The following is an 18,032-nucleotide window of genomic DNA, read 5'->3' on the forward strand; positions in this document are numbered from 1 at the left end:
ACTTCCCTATTTTTTCTATCACAAAACAGTACATCCCCATATAAGGGGTCAATGGGGGGAAAAAGGGACATATGTAATACTTTCAACAATAAAAGATTTAAAAATTTTTTTTAAATAAAATTAAAACAAAAAACAGTATATCCTAAGAGCTGTAACCAAACTATGTTTTGAGTAGTCAAAAATTTTTAATAGGTTTTTATTGATTTCAGAGAGAGGAAGGCAGAGGGAAAGAGAAATAGAAACATTAGCGTTGACAGAGAATCGTTGATCAGCTGCCTCCTGCACGCCCCACACTGAGGATCAAGCCTGAAACCCAGGAATGTGCCCTGACAGGAAGTCAAACCAAATCAAACCATGACTTCCTGGTTCATGGGTCAATGTTCAACCAATGAGCCACTCCAGCCAGGACAAACTATTTTCACTATAAACTGACTCAAGTTTTGAGCCATGGGGAACAGAAAAACCCTTCTACTCCTAAACCTAACTATGACTTGCCTAATATAAAAAGTGATTCTAATTAAAATTTCAAAATAGAACTGAGCTTCCAGCATGATATCCATGTTCTAGTAATCCCCAAGGTGCTTTCTGATGAGCACCGTGGTAACACAACAGTCACACACTATTCTGCTGCTTCTTTCTTACAAATATATTTTCTCTTCCAGATTTCCCTTTCAATCCACAGGACTAGAGATGGCACTGAAACAGCACCCAATAGGAAAAGGAAGATAGAAAAACTGGATAGGAAAATATATATGTAAACAAAATAAAGACAAATATACATTATGCATTTTTACATACACACATAAATACTCTCCAATGGGTTTTGCTAGATCATGTTTTAGCGAGAGTTAAAAACACATAGGACAAATTAAAAAAACATTCATTACACCATCTTTCCAAATATAATCTGTAACTTTGCTTTGTCGTATGAAAAAGACCTAAAACTGTTTTTATTGTAAAAAGCAACATACCACAATTTCACCAAAGCGCTGGAAGATGTTTCGAAGATCATGGTAAGTAGTGGTTTTTTCAAGGTTGCCAATAAAGAGGGTTCTTGTTGCTTTGGGATGAAATTCATCTATCCTTTCATCCAAAGGGCGAAATTCATTTTCACTTTCTGTTTCTATAAGTGGGATGGGGGCAGAGTAAAAAGAGAAGAGAGTGTTTTGATGTGTATTTATATTTATATATCATAGGGGAAAAACTACATTTAAGAAAGTAAATCTCTGAAACATTGGGCTTGAGTACTCATACAATCTGAAAAATTATACACACCTTCAGAAATAGCAAAAGAAGAATACAAAGGCTAACGAACTTGTCCCAAAAGTAGGGGGAAGTAACACTTTGATTTTTAAAATAGGAAAGTGGACAGAATTTCAATCTGCAAGTTGATTTGTTGAAAAAATAATCACTTAACACAGAAATATATTTTAAACCCCAGAAAAATGGTAATTATTTTAGCCTAATCTTAAGTTCCAAAATTATGTTGCAGGCTCTCAACGTGGAGTATAAACTATACATAAAACTCAACTGAAATCAGTCCAGCTTCATTACTTAATTTACTTACAACATTTTATGAAATACTTAAGATTTTACATTTGTCCTACTAATCATAATCAACACAACCCAAATTCCTGTCTCAATGCAGCAAATTTTAGATACAAGAATAATAATTGCATGATAACGGACTGAAACAACACTTATGAAATATCTTCTTTTGGTGTTCAATGACAACTAGAAAAAGACTAAATGACTCTTCAAGTTTCTATTTCTTATGATCAAAAGCCCTTGTTTAATGTCCAATTCCAAGAGGTCCTTGACCTAAAGAAGAAATCAGCTCCATACATTTCAATACAAAACATTTATGACAAATCATCCAACAGCAGAATTCCAACCAAGTCTCTATACTCAAATTTGATTGCTTTCCACATCCCATTAAACAGGTGTTTCATGTTGTCCCATCTTGAAAAGGTAGCTTCAGCTTTCCTATGCTTGAAATTAACCAAACTTCTCAAAATCTTCACGGGTAGGTGATTAAAACCCAATTACATCCTGGGTTTTAGGTAAATGTTTTAGATAAAATGCTTTTTTACTGTATAAATCTCGAGCTAGCCTCACCACTTGGAGTTAGTCAGCTCTCAATAATGACCCTAAATTAGATCCTCACTACTTACATAAGATCCTCACTAATTATATATGTCAGTTCCTTAAGAATAGATGACATTCTAAATATAATTCCAAATGTGTTAAATAAGAACTGCTCTTAACCCAGTATAACTTAGGGCAGTATCTCAAAACTAGCAGAGAAGTGGGAACATGAAGACATAACCTAGAATTACTTTGAAAAGATAATATTCCTCTGAATTAGTGTTTTATCACAAAATTATGCACATTTTACATTATTCACTCTAACACCTCTGTGCCTGTTTTAATACACAAATAACATTCTTTTCAGGAATATTATTTTTCCTCTTAATTAAATAAAATAAATAAATAAGAAAATGAGCGATGTTTACCTTATAAATTCAAAACTCAAAGTTTAGTCTTAAAGTTCATCTCAGCTACATAATGGGACTGTATAATTTTAACATTTCTATTCATTCCTTTACAAATTTACTCACAAGATGCCTTAAATTAGGGGTTCCCAAACATGCATATGTGAATTCTGAACCAGCAAGCTGGGGTAGGGTCCAAGAGTCTGCATTTTAAACAAGCTCTGCAGGTGATTCTAAACTGGAGGAAACATTGGCCCAATCCCTGCCTGAGAAGACTTCCTGCCCTATAATAGGCCTTTCAGGTAAGTTCAAGCTAATAAAATGTCCCCTTGAAATTCTCAATGGGTCACACTAAGTTAGCCCTGCTTTTCCATCACTATCTTTAAGGTCAGAGAAGACAAAATAACAGATCCAATTGTGCTGGGCATAATGGAAATAAAACTGGTCTAACTAGCCCCTCAAATCCGTATAACAAGTAATTTATTTTTAAATTTAATCCAGGATAATTCTGTTGTTATTCTCCTAGAAACTATTTCCTTATCTCAATCAAGTTAATCCTTTTGGGAAAGCAGGACGCAATAAGGGGCTAACTCTGCCTTTCTGTCCCTCTTATTAAAAGTCAGCATTTCTGCCCTGGCTGGATAGCTCAGTTGGTAAGAGCGTTGTCCTGACATGCCAAGGTTGTGGGTTCAATCCCTGGTCAGAGCACATACAAGAAGCAACCAATAAATCAAATTTTTTTTTTAAGCCAGCATTTCTCCCTTATAGAAACACAACAATTTTTACCCTCCCTAACTAAAACAACATAGTTTATTAAGCTGAATAAATAAAGCTGGAATAGTGTCCACATTTAGAATACTATGCTGCTGTTTCATAGGCTGGAATACAAATTACACAAATTCCTTTTCTCTTACCTGGCCCTATCCATGCTGTTACTTCAATCTGCATGCCAAAGAAAAGTTTTCCTTTTGATGCAGTCAATGCTTTTTCTTGGTCCTCTTGCTGTCGAAAGAATACCAGGCCATACCTCTCTTCTGAAGCTCCATGTATTTGCACTGAAGTCACCTTTCCAAATTTCTTAAATTCATGGAAAAGGCCATCTTTAAGGCTTGTATCTAAATCACCAAATAAAAACAAGTTGCTCATTTTCCTAATTTAGTTACAACTCAATAAGTAAGCTAATTATTAGCCTGATTTTTAACCTAAGTTTTGTTAGCCTTAAAACATTATGTTTTCAAATACAATAACTCTAAAAGGCATTTTGGAGATTACTGTACAATTCTGAAATAAACTGAGTATTAGAAGATTTATTGATTTTTTTAAAAAAATCTGGAGTATAGCATAAGGGGAGTTTATTTTGCTACTCCTACTTTTGGTTATGTTTAAAACTTTCGCCCAGCTGGTGTGGCTCAGTGATTGAGCATCAACCTATGATCCAGGAGGTCACCGTTCAATTCCTAGTCAGGGCACATGCCTGGGTTGCAGGCTCGATCCCCAGTGGGGTGCATACAGGAGGTAGCCAAGCAATGATTCTTTTTCATCATTGATCTTCCTATTTCTTTCTCCCTCTCCCTTCCTCATTGATCTATTTCTCCCTCCCTCTCTGAAATCAATAAAAAATATTTTTTAAAACTTTCACAATAAAAACTTTACATACATGAAAACAACATATGTAAAACCTTTAAAGACTTCAAAAAGAAAACCATACTTCTAGCTTCCCAAGCATCATGTCAATGATAAAAATGTGTGGGAAGTGGCATGTAACATCCTAAACAACTTTCAGGCATTTTACAGATGAATCATGCCATCCGGGGGTCCTGTGTTAATTTGCTTCATCATAAGAATCAAGATTATATAAAAAGACAAGCCAATTTTACCCTCATCTATTCCTAAATTACCAAGTAATCTAAATCAAAAGCTCATCAACATTTGTGTCTCAATATCTCTATTCACAAACCTGGTATGCAGATTTTATAGGCTGTTTTATTTTATTTTTTAGAGGAAGGGAGGAGGATAGAGAGATAGAAACATTAATGATGAGAGAGAATCATTCATTGATTGGCTGCCTCCTACATGCCCACACTAGGGATCAAGCTAGCAACCCAGGCATATGCCCTGACCACGAATCGAACTGTGACATAATTCAACACTCAACCACTAAGCCATGCCAGTGGGGCTATAGGCTGATTTTTTTTGTGTGTGTTTTTTTTTTTAAGGCTAGTCAAGTGAAGCAGTGGGAGTGGAGAAGGAACAAAGAAATCTGTAACTGGCTGTGATCAATTAGTTATAAGACACCACTGCACTCGGACCAGCTGTGTTTTAATAAATAATTTAAGTAATCACTGCAATGCACTTAACCAAGAAATATTTAGTTGGATCTTTTTCATTTTGACCATACATATGTTGTTTTCATAGGTAATATGCCTAATATAGGGATAACAGTATACTGTGGTCAATTGTCATTTTAAAATATCAGGAGTAAAGGAAAGACTACAGTATAGCTTTTCATTAGACTTTTCCATTATTCATGATTTTCCTCATTTAAACTCTTAATTTTTTTTTAAATATATTTCTGTTGATTTCAGAGAGGAAGGGAGAGGGAGAGAGGTAGAAACATTAATGATAATGAGAAAGAATCATTTATTGGCTGCCTCCTGCATGCCCCTACTGGGGATCGAGCCAGCAACCCAGGCATATGTCTTGACCGAGAATCAAACTGTAACTTCCTGGTTCATAGGTTGACACCCAATCACTGAGCCATGCCAGCCAGGCAAACTCTTAATTTTTTTGAAATGAGTTTCCTATCATAATTTTATGTCAAAAATTATTTCACATAACATAGGACTCCAGAGCAATATAATAAATCTAACTAAAAATAGTATTTCTACATTTTCATCATAACAAATTTCCCCTCATTAAAATATTTAATCCATCCTAGTGTCTAGGCTGGATTAAATATGTAACAACCTAGTCACTACATAAAATTATAATAATAATCACTTGCTTTTTCTTACATGGCATTACATGTTAATGAACCACAAGAACAAAGCTGATTGCGCATGGAAGGGGAAGAGTTAGAAGGATGGAGCAAAGTAAAAAAAAAAAGAGAGAGAAAGAGAGAGAGGGAACTCATGGTCATGGATAACAATGTGATGATAGGGAGGGGGAAGTGGAGGAAGAGGGCATAGCAGAAATAAATGGGGATGAAAAACAAATTTTTTTTAAAAAGCTTGTTGTCCCCGGCCGGTGTTGCTCAGTGGTTGTGCACTGATCCATGAACCAGGAGGTCATGTTTGATTCTTGGTCAGGGCACATGCTGGGGTTTCTCGCTCAGTCCCCGGTAGGAGGCATGCAGGAGGCAGCCAATCGAAGATACTTTCTCATCATTTATGTTTGTCTGTCTGTCTGTCTCTCTCTCTCTCTCCCCCCGCCCCCCCGCTTCCTCTCTCTGAAATCAATTTTTTAAAAAACCACCATAAAAAAAAAAAAAACTTGTCACAACGAAGTATAGAATTCAAGTTGCTTAGTCTCTCATTCCCCAACAGCAACAGAAAGAAAAGTATAGTTTTTACCTGTAGAGCGTACTGGAAGATTCTGAACTTTGATCCCAAAACTTTTACGGGGCTCATCTTTTTCCAGGGATGAAAGCAACTGGGAAGTGGGTGCGGGGACTGCTGCGGATTGAACTGACCGGGCTGGAGAGTCATCACTTGAACTACTGCTAGAATCAGTGCTGCAGAAGGGCAAAAAAAACTTCAGTGAAAAGAGAAACAAAATACTGGAGCATATAAAACTTCTTAGAATCAACAAGTGGCAACAATTAAAAGGTCTAAACTTTAGGCCTGAGACTTTAGGATGCCCTACCTTCTCCACATCCATTTCATACTGTACCTTCAGAGATAGCAGAAGACAGCAAACAGTGGCCTGACAATGTGGAGGCAAAATAAACAATCTTTTACATTACCACATGCCACCTAAAGGCAAATGTTTCATTCTTGAATGCAAAATTTGAATAATTTTTCCAAGTAAATAAGACTAATGAACACAATTCACTTAAGGGTCATAATAATAATAGAACAGTGGATATATGGGTTATTGATTCAGAGACATCTATTCAAATCTTAGCTTAGACATACAGTAGGTACTCTTGGACAAGTCACTTAAGCTCTTACTAAAGCCTCAGTTTACACATCTCTGAAACAGAAATAACAATAATAGTATCTATCTCATAGAGTTAGGAATTAAATAAAATAACCCACATACTTGTATGCATGCATATAAGCATAACCAATGGACACAAGACACTGAGGGGTAGGGGAGGCCGGGGGAAGGCCAAGGGGGGGGAAAAAAAAAAGGAGACATATGTAATACTCTTTGTAATACTTTAAGCAATAAAACAAAATTTAAAAAATAATAATAAAATTTAAAAAAAAAATAACCCACAGGTTGCCCTGGCTGACATGGGTCACTGGTTACAGCATCAGCCCACACACAAAGGGTCTTGGGTTCGATTCCCAGACAAGGGCACATAGCTGGGTTGCAGGTTCCATCCTCAGCCCAAGTTGAGGTGCATACTGGAGACAACCAATCAATGTGTCTCACATCAATGTTTCTCTCTCCTCTCTCCTCTCTCCTCTCTCTCTCTCTCTCTCTCTCTCTCTCTCTCCCTCCCTCCCTCCCTCCCTCCCTTATTCCCTCCTTCCCACTCTTTCTAAAAAAAAAAAAAAAAAAAAATCGGAGAAACCAAGATGGCAGCATAGGTAAACACCAGAGATTGCTGCCTCGCACAACCACTTCAAAAATACAACTAAAAGATGGAAAGGACATCATCCAGAACCACAGGAAGGCTGGCTGAGTGGAAATTCTACAACTAGAAGGAAAGAGAAAAGAATACCGAGACTCAGAGGAGATGCAGTGCGGAAGTAAAATACAAAGGTGCGGAGGTGCATGGGGAGAGGGCTGGTGGCTGAGGACACGGTTGTCTTTTTCAATCAGGAGAGAGTCTCAAGCTCTGAGCTCCAGTTCCAGGTGAGTCTCTGGGGACCCAGACTCATACGGGAGAAACGGGACTGTCTGGCATTGGTCGGAACTCGAGGGCAGCTTTCTCTCAGAGGTGCTCGCAGCGATTGCCGGGACACTGAGAAGCGGGGCCTCTGAGGACAGGACTGAGAGCAGCCATAACTGTTCACTCTGCCCTGCTGATCCCCTGGGACCCCACCCTGCCCAAGCCGTGCAAGGAGGCTTTTGCATATGAAAGGCCCAGCCCTTTGCAATCTGAAAATTATTTAACAAACTGCAGCTGGCCCAAGGCCCCACGGCAACTTGCATTGCTTCACACCTGGCTTCTGCTGGGTAGCCTCAGGCAGAGGCTAGATTAGCACCTCCTTAGAGATCCAGGAGCCAGTGTGCCCGGTGGTCAGAGTGGGACCATCCAGATTGCAGCTCCTCGGATCCATAAAGGACACACTCAGGGGGCAGACTCAGTGAGCACCAAAGCCCCACTGAAGCAAGTCTTGTCCCGGAGGGGTGTCTCCAGCACAGAAGTTCTCCCACTGCAGAAACAGCTGATTCTCACAGCCAATTGGCCTGGAGGTCAATCCCTCCCAGTGTTACCTACAACAATCAAGGCTTAACTACAACAAGACTGTGCACAAAGCCTACAAGGGGATGCACCAAGAGTGTCTACCTCAGGTAATTGGGGAGGCTGAGCCACTGGGCCCTATAGGACACTTAGCACAGAAAGCCACTCTATTGACACAGCGAAGCATAAAAAATGCCGAGACAAAGAAACAGGACACAAATGACAGAAATGGAGGAAAGCAAACTACTGGATATAGAGTTCAAAACCACACTTTTAAGGTTTTTCAAGAATTTTCTAGAAACCGCCGATAAACTTAATGAGACCCTCAAGAAATCTAGTGAGATCCTCGAGGTTGTGATAAAGGACCAACTAGAAATTAAGCATACACTGACTGAAATAAAAAATATTATACAGACTCCCAACAGCAGACTAGAGGATCGCAAGAATCAAGTCAAAGATTTGAAATATGAAGAAGCAAAAAACACCAAACAGGAAAAGCAAAATGAAAAAAGAATCCAAAAATACGAAGATAGTGTAAGGAGCCTCTGGGACAGCTTCAAGCATACCAACATCTGAATTATAGGGGTGCCAGAAGAAGAGAGAGAGCAAGATATTGAAAACCTATTTGAAGAAATAATGACAGAAAACTTCCCCTACCTGGTGAAAGAAATAGACTTACAACTCCAGGAAGCGCAGAGAACCCCAAACAAAAGAAACCCAAAGAGGACCACACCAAGACACATCATAATTAAAATGCCAAGAGCAAAAGACAAAGAGAGAATCTTAAAAGCAGCAAGAGAAAGGACAGTCAATTACCTACAAGGGAGTACCCATACGTCTGTCAGCTGATTTCTCAACAGAAACTTTGCAGGCCAGAAGGGAGTGGCAAGAAATATTCAAAGTGATGAATACCAAGAACCTACAACCAAGATTACTTTATCCAGCGAAACTATCATTCAGAATTGAAGGTCAGATAAAGAGCTTCACAGATAAGGAAAAGCTAAAGGGGTTCATCACCACTAAACCAGTATTATATGAAATGCTGAAAGGTATCCTTTAAGAAGAGGAAGAAGAAGAAAAAGGTAAAGATACAAATTATGAACAACAAATTCATATCTATCAACAAGTGAATCTAAAAGTCAAGTGAATAAATAATCTGATGAACAGAATAAACTGGTGATTATAATAGAATCAGGGGCATAGAAAGGGAGTGGACTGACTATTCTTGGGGGGGGAGGGGTGTGGGGGATGCGGGAAGAGACTGGACAAAAATCATGCATCTATGGATGAGGACAGTGGGGGGGGGGGGGTGAGGGTGAAGGGTGGGAGAGGAACCGGGTGGAGGGGAGCTATGGGGGGAAAAAAGAGGAACAACTGAATAATCTGAACAATAAAGATTTAATTTAAAAAAATCAATGGGAAAAATATCCTCGGGTGAGGAATAAGAAAAATAAAATAAAAGTAATAACCCATAGGCTTAGAGACTTTGGAATATGACAGCATTCAATAAATGAAGTAGCCCTGCTCTGTTACTATTATTACTACCACTACACTTCACACATAAATTAATTTTTAGGAAAATGTAAATATCAAAAATAATTTCCCAGGTAATATTAACTTTAAAAAATTTTGAAGGTGTAATAAAGAAATATTGTGTAAATTACTTGAGTCTTGCTAGTTTAGGATCTTAGTGAATAATATGGAAAATCAAAGTCAATGAAATTGATTATTCTCTTCAATTTAATACAATCCTCAAATGGGGAGACAATTGAAAGACAAAGAAAAAATATTACCAACATGGTCAGATCGAGAGAGAGATATTTAAGCAAGCTTATTATGCCTAAAAACTAAGTGAGAAATATAAAATTCTCTTTAGGCCCTAGCTAGTTTGCCTCAGTGGATAGAGTGTCAGCCTGTGGACTGAAGGGTCCTAGGTTCGATTCTGGTCAAGGGCACATGCCGAGGTTGCACGCTCAATCCCCAGTGGGCAGGAGGCAGCCAATCAATGACTTTCATCATTAATGTTTCTCTCTCTTTCTCCCTCTCCCTTGCTCTCTGAAATCAATAAAAATACATTTAAAATAATAAAATTCTCTTCAGTACTGGATGTGCACGACTGTGGTGGTTTTAAGTTCTTTCATAGCCTTCTCAAATAGATTAATAAAAAGCTATTTACAGGTTTCTAAAATTTTGCTTCAAACTCACACCTTCCTGTTGTGGAAGCCTTATCTCTATATAACTCTGGAAGGTTAATCCATTACTTAAAAATATGTTTTTATTGATTTTAGAGAGAGAGAGGGAGAGGGATATAGAGATAGAAACATTGATGAGAGAGAGACATGGATCAACTGCCTCCTGTACATACCGGGGATCAAGCCAGCAAACCGGGTATGTGTCCTGACCAGAATGTAACAGGGTTCATAGATTGACGTTCAAACACTGAGTCATACCAGCCAGGTGCTTAAACATACCTGGTAGAGGAAAGACTTGATAGTTTTATCATTTGCACTAAGACTACAGCGCTCATACCCAAGACCATCTTTAAGCCAGTCTGATTAATAAATGCAACCCTAGGATCTGAGACAAATTTGCTACTGCTTTTTTAAAAGAATAAAGTAAACATTTTAAGAAAACAAGGTGTTATAACTTAGCACTCACACAGCATTTTTATTTAGCTTTCACCTACTAAGACAAAAAAATAAAAACGTTATGAGGTTATCAGATCTTCCTGCAGTTTGAAACATAGGGAAATAAACCTATGCCAGTGAGGGCAAAAGGAGATATGTGAGCTCCAAAATACAAACTACTAGGGATAAAAGCCTCCAGATACAACAAGCCATCATTGGCAAGCCTCCTATAAATGAAAGGGCTTCAATTTTCCCTTCTATACAAAAAATATTTTCCTGGATCATTCAACAAAAGTAGTGTTACTAGTACTAAGTGAATAGAATACTATATTTTCATTCAAATTAAGGGTTAACAAAATTAATATTCTGCTTTAGTACAGGAGAAAATGTTTGTTATACGTACTAAGTACTTCAACTAATACAAGATTATTCACAAGATCACCAAATGATTACATATAGAGTGTTATACTTAATTCCAACGAATAAAATAACCATTAAGGAAAATTCTTTAATAACAATGCTACCAATATTATATACATCAAAATTCCTTAGCAATAGTGGATAAAGAAGCAAACAAATAAGGGCAAGAGCAAAATTTCTGGCTTTTAATATGATTAATGAGACAACAAAAACAAAGTTTGGTAAAAGTCTGTAATATAAAACTGGAGGAAGTCCGGCTTGTGTGGCTCAGTGGTTGAGCATCAACCTATGAACCAGAAGGTCACAGTTCGATTCCCAGTCAGGGCATATGCCCAGGTTGCGGGCTCAGTCCTCAAAATAAGGGGCATGCAGGAGGCAGCCGATCGATGATTCTCTCTCATTACTGATGTTTCCATCTCTCTCTCCCTCCCCTTACTCTCCGAAATCAGTAAAAATATATTAACAAAAAGTAATGAAGGAAGGTGATCAATCAATGATAACAATGATTTTTAAGGACAAAACTGTCATAGCTCTAGCTGGTTTTGCTCAGTGAATAGAGCATCAGCCTGTGGAATGAAGGGTCCCGGATATGATTCCGGTCAAGGGCACATGCCTGGGTTGTAGGCTCAATCCCCAGTCAGGGGCATGCAGGAGGCAGCCGATCAATGATTCTCTCTCATCACTGATGTCTCTATCTCTCTCCCTCTCCCTTCCTCTCTATGATATCAATAAAAAAATATTTTTTAAAAAAATTGTCATAGATAATAGATTTTCTATAAATATCATCACAATCTTGGTGAATTCCCTACTACAACACCAATTTTGAAACAAGATGTAAGATTTAAATGGTAGAATTACCTGCTGACCAATCTGAAGTGATAGCTAGAAAGGGGGAAAGGCTTTAAAATTAATTGCCAAATGATAAAATGATATACAACTTTTGAGCTCTGGCTGGGTATCTCAGTTGGTTAGAGTGTCGTCCTGATACACCAAGATTGCAGTTCAATCTCCCGACATTCAACTACTGAGCAACACTGGCCAGGATGCATAATAATCCTATATAATAAAAGGCTAATCTGCAAATCGACCAAATGGCAGAACGACTGGTCGCTATAATGCGCACTGACCACCAGGGGGCAGATGCTCAACACAGAAACTGCCCCCTGGTGGTCAGTGCGCTCCCACAGGGGGAGCTCCACTCAGCCAGAAGCTGGGCTCATGACTGGCGAGTGCAGCGGTGGTGGCGGGAGCCTCTCCCGCCTCCACTGCAGGTGGGCAGTAAGGAGCAAGGGGTCCCAGACTGTGAGAGGGATGTCCAACTGCCAGCTTAGGCCCGCTCCGCTCCTCGTGGGGAGCAAGAGGGCACAGGCCGGGGTGAGAGCACAGGCCAGGCTGAAATTTCATGCACCAGGCCTCTAGTTATTGATAATCGAACAGAATATGAATGCCAGGACTCTCTTAAACACAATTATGGTGTCAAATAACCAACTATTCCTGTCCTTACAGCCATTTTATACACAGAACTACAGTGAGCATTTGACTCTTAACATGGAAAATGTCAAGGCACTGGGTATACTGATCTATAATAATAAAAGCATAATATGCTAATTAGACCAAACATCCTTCCAGACAACCTTCCGGATGAAGCTGGGGCTGCGAGGGAAACCCGTGTCCCGGGTGCCAGAGGGAAGCTGGCGCCGGCAGCTGGGAGAAGGAAGGCCTACTCTTTTTTTTTTTTAATTGTTTTATTGCTTAAAGTATTACAAAGAATATTACATATGTCTCCTTTTTTCCCCACCCTTAACAATCCCCCGGCCTCCCCTACCCCCCAGTGTCTTATGTCCATTGGTTATGCTTGGAAGGCCTACTCTTGCATGAATTTCGTGCATCGGGCCTCTAGTTATAAGATAATTCAGGACTAAATTTGTTCACATACAACAGTAACATCCAATGGCTGATTTCTATATCTGTATCCCTATAATATTTATAAACATTTGATTATGATAAATATGTTAGTTTTTGTTGTTCTTCTTTATTCTTTTTTATCTTCACCGGAGGATATTTTTCCCATTCATTTTTTGAGAGAGTGGGAGGGAGGGAGCAACAGAGAGGGGAGAAGAGAGAGACACATTGATGTGAGAAAGACACATCAATTGGTTTCCTCCTGAACTTGCCCTACAGGGCCAGGGATAGAGCCTGCAACCCAGGTACATGCCTTTGACCAGGAATCGAACCCACAACCCTTTGGTGTGTAGGCTGACACTAACCACTGAGAACACTGGCCAGAGCTATGTTGGTTTTTACAACTGGAAGATTAAAAAGCAATTAATCTAATTAAGTAGGAAAAAATCTGGCATAAATGGATTTTTTTTAAGAGGAGCAATTAAAACAACTAGAAAACTTTGCAATTGAAACAGTTAAGAGGATCCATTTATTAAAAGCACATATAATCCCAAGTGACTATTTGCCAAAATCTCTCTTCTCTTTCATCAGGCAGCTAATAATTTTTTTCTCTCTACATAATCAATAGTAAGCTTGAGTCGAGAGGGAAAAGATGCAAAATGCAGATTTCCCATCAGGTGTGGGCAAATCCACTGCCCTTGGTGTTTCCATCAAATGTGGAGGGGAAATCATGTAATTTCATAAATGCAATGTATCCCTACCCCAGGTAAGAATCTCTCTACATCCAATTCTTTTACATGTCCAAATCAAATTTTCAAGACAATCCTATCTTTTTAGTGCAGCAGTTCTCTAAATGTGGTTTGAGGACCTATGGGGGGGAGGGGAAGATCATTTTAAGGGGTCTGTAAGGTTCTTCTTATTTCAATTACATAACCATGTGAGGTCAGATTTTCTGCATAGACTTCACACACACGTATAATCACAGTGTGAATACAACAGTGGTTATGAGAATCTATCTATCTTATTAAATCAACATTGAAGAGATTTGCAAAAAAGACAAGACAATGCTACTCATCTCATTATCTTTTGTTTTAAAAATAGTTATATACTAGTATATGCCCTGGCCAATGTGGCTCAGTTGACTGAATGTCGACCCATGCACCAAGAGGTCACCAGTTCAATTCCTGGCCAGGGCACATGCCTGGCTTGTAGGCTCAATTCCTGGTAGTGTGCATGCAGGAAGCAGCCGAATGATGTTCCGCTCTCACATCAATGTCACACCTCTCCCTTTCCCTTCTTCTCTTTAAAAACCAATACAAATATATTTTTAAATGGTTATATCATACCAGCTAGAGATCTAAACTTAAAATTGATTAGGGAAGTTCCTCCCCAGAGGCAGACAACATCTTAAAGAGGGCAGCTCTCCCAAGATTATGGATGAAGATCTTCATCTCCATATGAAATTTTTATTCCTTTTGCCTTTTCACTAGTTGCTTGTTCTCTCTGTTAATGCACAGGTAGACAATGCTCCTTAACTCTGGCAACTGTCACTAAACCTACCACTAAGGCCATTAACGGCACAACAAAAGTCTCTAGAATTTCTTGCCAAGTGGTTTTAAATAATAGAATTGCTTTACTTATTGGCTGAACACTCCATAAATCTGTGCCATAAGCAAATACCTGAATCAACACCTTTGGAACTGTAGCAAACAAGAAACGAATGAACAAGCTAAAACAGGTTGATGCTCCTTCTGGTACATTCTTTGATTTATTTGATACCAGCTGGTTTGATTCACAGGAAACTCTGACCAAGGAACATACTTGTCTCTTGGTATTATCCAACTGATAAGTCATCACTGTAGTATCCCTGGTGGGCTATATCCTCTCAAAGGTCTGAGTTTCACAAGAAGACAAAAATTTCAAAAACTTAGCTAATAGTGAACAAGAGTGGCACTAATATCAATTTTTAGTTATTATCTCACATATGAGAGAATGACCAAAAAGGGGAGTTCTTAAATTAAACAAGGAGACCATTAGACTGAGGTGGTTCTAATACCTTAGCAGCCTATGTAAACAAATCAAAACCTAAGACTGTAAATGCCTCAAGATTAAGATATCAAACCTATGGATAGCCAATCACAAACAGCTTATTAGAACTTTCCAAATTAGGCAGCCACTTATGCTATAACCAATCAAATAATTTTCTTGCTTTGCTTCCACCTTTTCTCTATAAAACTCTATCCCCTATATCAGGGGTTCTCAAGCTGTGGGTCGCGACCCCTTTGGGGGTCAAATGACCCTTTCACAGGGGTCACCTAAGACCATTGGAAAACACATATATAACTACATATTGTTTTTGTGATTAATCACTATGCTTTAATTATGTTCAATTTGTAACAATGAAAATACATCCTGCATTACGATTCATAACAGTAGCAAAATTACAGTTATGAAGTAGCAACGAAAATAATTTTATGGTTGGGGGTCACCACAACATGAGGAACTGTATTAAAGGGTCGCGGCATTAGGAAGGTTGAGAACCACTGCCCTATAACCTGTTGGTGGAATATTCTAATCACTTCTGCTTTGGCACTGCCCAATTCGAATCAAGTTTTGATCAAATAAACTTAAAATTTTTTTAAAAGAGTCATGTCAAATAAAATAAAAATTTCAACCTAACGGTTTTAATTTCTGCCTTGGCTGATATGGCTCAGTTGGTTGAGCTTCCTCCCATGCACAAAGAGGTCGCCATTCCAGGGTTGTGGGCTTGATCCTCAGTAGGGGGATTGCAGGAGGTAGCTGATCAATGGCTCTGTTATTGATGTCTCTCTCTCTCTCTCTCTCTCTCTCTCTCTCTCTCTCTCTCTCTCTCTCTCCCCCCCCCCTCTTCTTTTCTCCCTCTCTATCTCAAATCAATAAAAATGTATCTTTTTTAAAAGTTTAATTTCTAGCTCTGGCCGAGTAGCTCAGCAGGTTAGAGTACTGTCCTGCTATGCCTAGGTTGAGGGTTCCATCCCTGGTCAGGGCACATACAAGAATCAACCAATAAATACATAAATAAGTGAAACAACAAATCAATGTTTCTCTCTCTCCCTAAAAATCAATAAATTTTTTTAAATCTTAGTTTCTAATATGGTAAATGTTAATAGACATTACCTAAAATAAACAAGAACTCAATAATTTAAGAATATAAGTGTCCTGAGCCCAGAAAGTTACAAAGCAAACCACCAGTTTGTAGACAACCTGATGTGATTCCAATTACATTTTCAACTCTGCTACTTGTGATGTAACCTGGACTAAAGCTCTGTGTTTTATAAGAAAATGAAGAAGGAAATACTCAACTGTGTGGTCTATTAAGGCACCTCATTTTGCCTCTCTAAACTTAATTTCCCTAGTGAATTACCAGATTTCATGACCTTCCTTCAAAGGTCCTATTAACTCTAGGGCAGCAGTTCTCAACCTGTGGGTAGCGACCCCTTTGGGGATCGAACAACCCTTTCACAGGGGTTGCCTAAGACCATCAGAAAACACATATATAATTACATATTGTTTTTGTGATTAATCACTATGCTTTAATTATGTTCAATTTGTAACAATAAAATTGGGGGTCACCACAACATGAGGAACTGCATTAAAGGGTCGCGGAATTAGGAAGGTTGAGAACCACTGCTCTAGGGTTCTCTGACTCTCCACCTACTTTGCACCTACCATCCATTTCTCAAGTACTTATAGGATAAAATCCATATTCCTCACTGAGAGAGATATTTACATCATAACTCCAAACTAATTTACTAGCTGCTCCTTCTCATTCCTTTGTCATGACCGTTATCCTATCCACTAATTATCTATCCACACAAGAACATTAAACCAGTTTCTAATCAGGTGCCTTTTAAAAAATTATTATATACTAGAGGCCCGGTGCACAAAAATTTGTGCACTGGGGGGGGGGGTCCCTCAACCCGGCCTGTGCCCTCTCGTAGTCTGGGACCCCTCGGGGAATGTCCACCTGCTGGCTTAGGCCTGCTCCCCAGGGGGGGGGATCGGGCCTAAGCTGGCAGTCAGACATCCCTCTGGCAGCCCGGGATGTCCACTTGTCAGCAGGGAGCAGGCCTAAGCTGCAGTCGGACATCCTTAGCACTGCTGAGGAGGTGGGAAAGGCTCCCGCCACCACTGCTGTGCTGGCAGCCGTCAGTGTGGCTTGTGGTTGAGCAGAGCTCCCCCTGTGGGAGCGCAATGACCAGCAGGGAACAGCTCCTGCATTGAGCGTCTGCCCCCTGGTGGTCATGTGTGTCATGGTGACCAATCATTCCCAGTAGTTCTGCTGTTAGGGTCAATTTGCATATTATCCTTTTTATTATATAGGACAAGTCCTTGGTTAAATTTACTTCCTCTCTAATCCTTAATTTTCTTATATGTAAATGGTGATAGTACCTACCACTTGTGAAGGGCTGTGATGAGTTATAATTACAAAATGCTTATTAGCACCCTACCTAGCATATAACAAACATGGAGAGCTCTTGTCCAACCTATTCCTGTTGAAGGCACCTTTCTGTCCATCCTTGCCTGCCTTACCTTCAAGGAATTAGTTCTAAGGTTAACCTCCTGTTCTGTAGCTGTTCCTGACATCCACACCCCACCTACAGCATTCATTCGTTTCTTAGCTATATATTCCTGAGCCTCATTTACTACAGTGTCTATCTCAAATCTCAAATCTCTTCACTCTGTATCATAACTACTCATTTGAAAGCTCAACACTGGATTCATCTTTGTAAACACAGAGGCTGATATGGTGTTTGATATGTAATGGAGATATCTCCAAGAAATTATTGTCTTGAATTGTGCAAGCAATTGAAATTAATGCCCTGAAAAGTACACTAAGCTCATTAAAATAAAGGTATTAACTAAACTCAGTATCTAATCATGAAATAAAAATTTCTTTGTTGCAAACTGCAAAGTATTTCTTCTTTAATTACTAATTATCAAGAAATGACTGTTCTAACTGAGGTT

General features: G+C 39.0%; 1 protein-coding gene across 7 annotated transcripts in view; it reads right to left on the bottom strand.

Annotated features, from left to right (window-relative positions):
- Nucleotides 1–18,032, bottom strand: part of SPEN (spen family transcriptional repressor) — an 87,773-nt gene that overhangs the window by 23,941 nt on the left and 45,800 nt on the right. For all 7 annotated transcript variants that reach the window (XM_059691142.1, XM_059691143.1, XM_059691141.1 and 4 more), the window contains exons 4-6: nucleotides 6,068–6,228; nucleotides 3,410–3,610; nucleotides 972–1,123 (exon numbers count right to left, since the gene is read on the bottom strand). In XM_059691142.1, coding sequence (XP_059547125.1) covers nucleotides 972–1,123; nucleotides 3,410–3,610; nucleotides 6,068–6,228 — 514 coding nt within the window. The remainder of the gene's footprint in view (nucleotides 1–971; nucleotides 1,124–3,409; nucleotides 3,611–6,067; nucleotides 6,229–18,032) is intronic.

The sequence above is a fragment of the Myotis daubentonii genome, chromosome 3 (genome assembly GCF_963259705.1).
Source record: "Myotis daubentonii chromosome 3, mMyoDau2.1, whole genome shotgun sequence".
Classification (NCBI taxonomy): Eukaryota; Metazoa; Chordata; class Mammalia; order Chiroptera; family Vespertilionidae; genus Myotis; species Myotis daubentonii.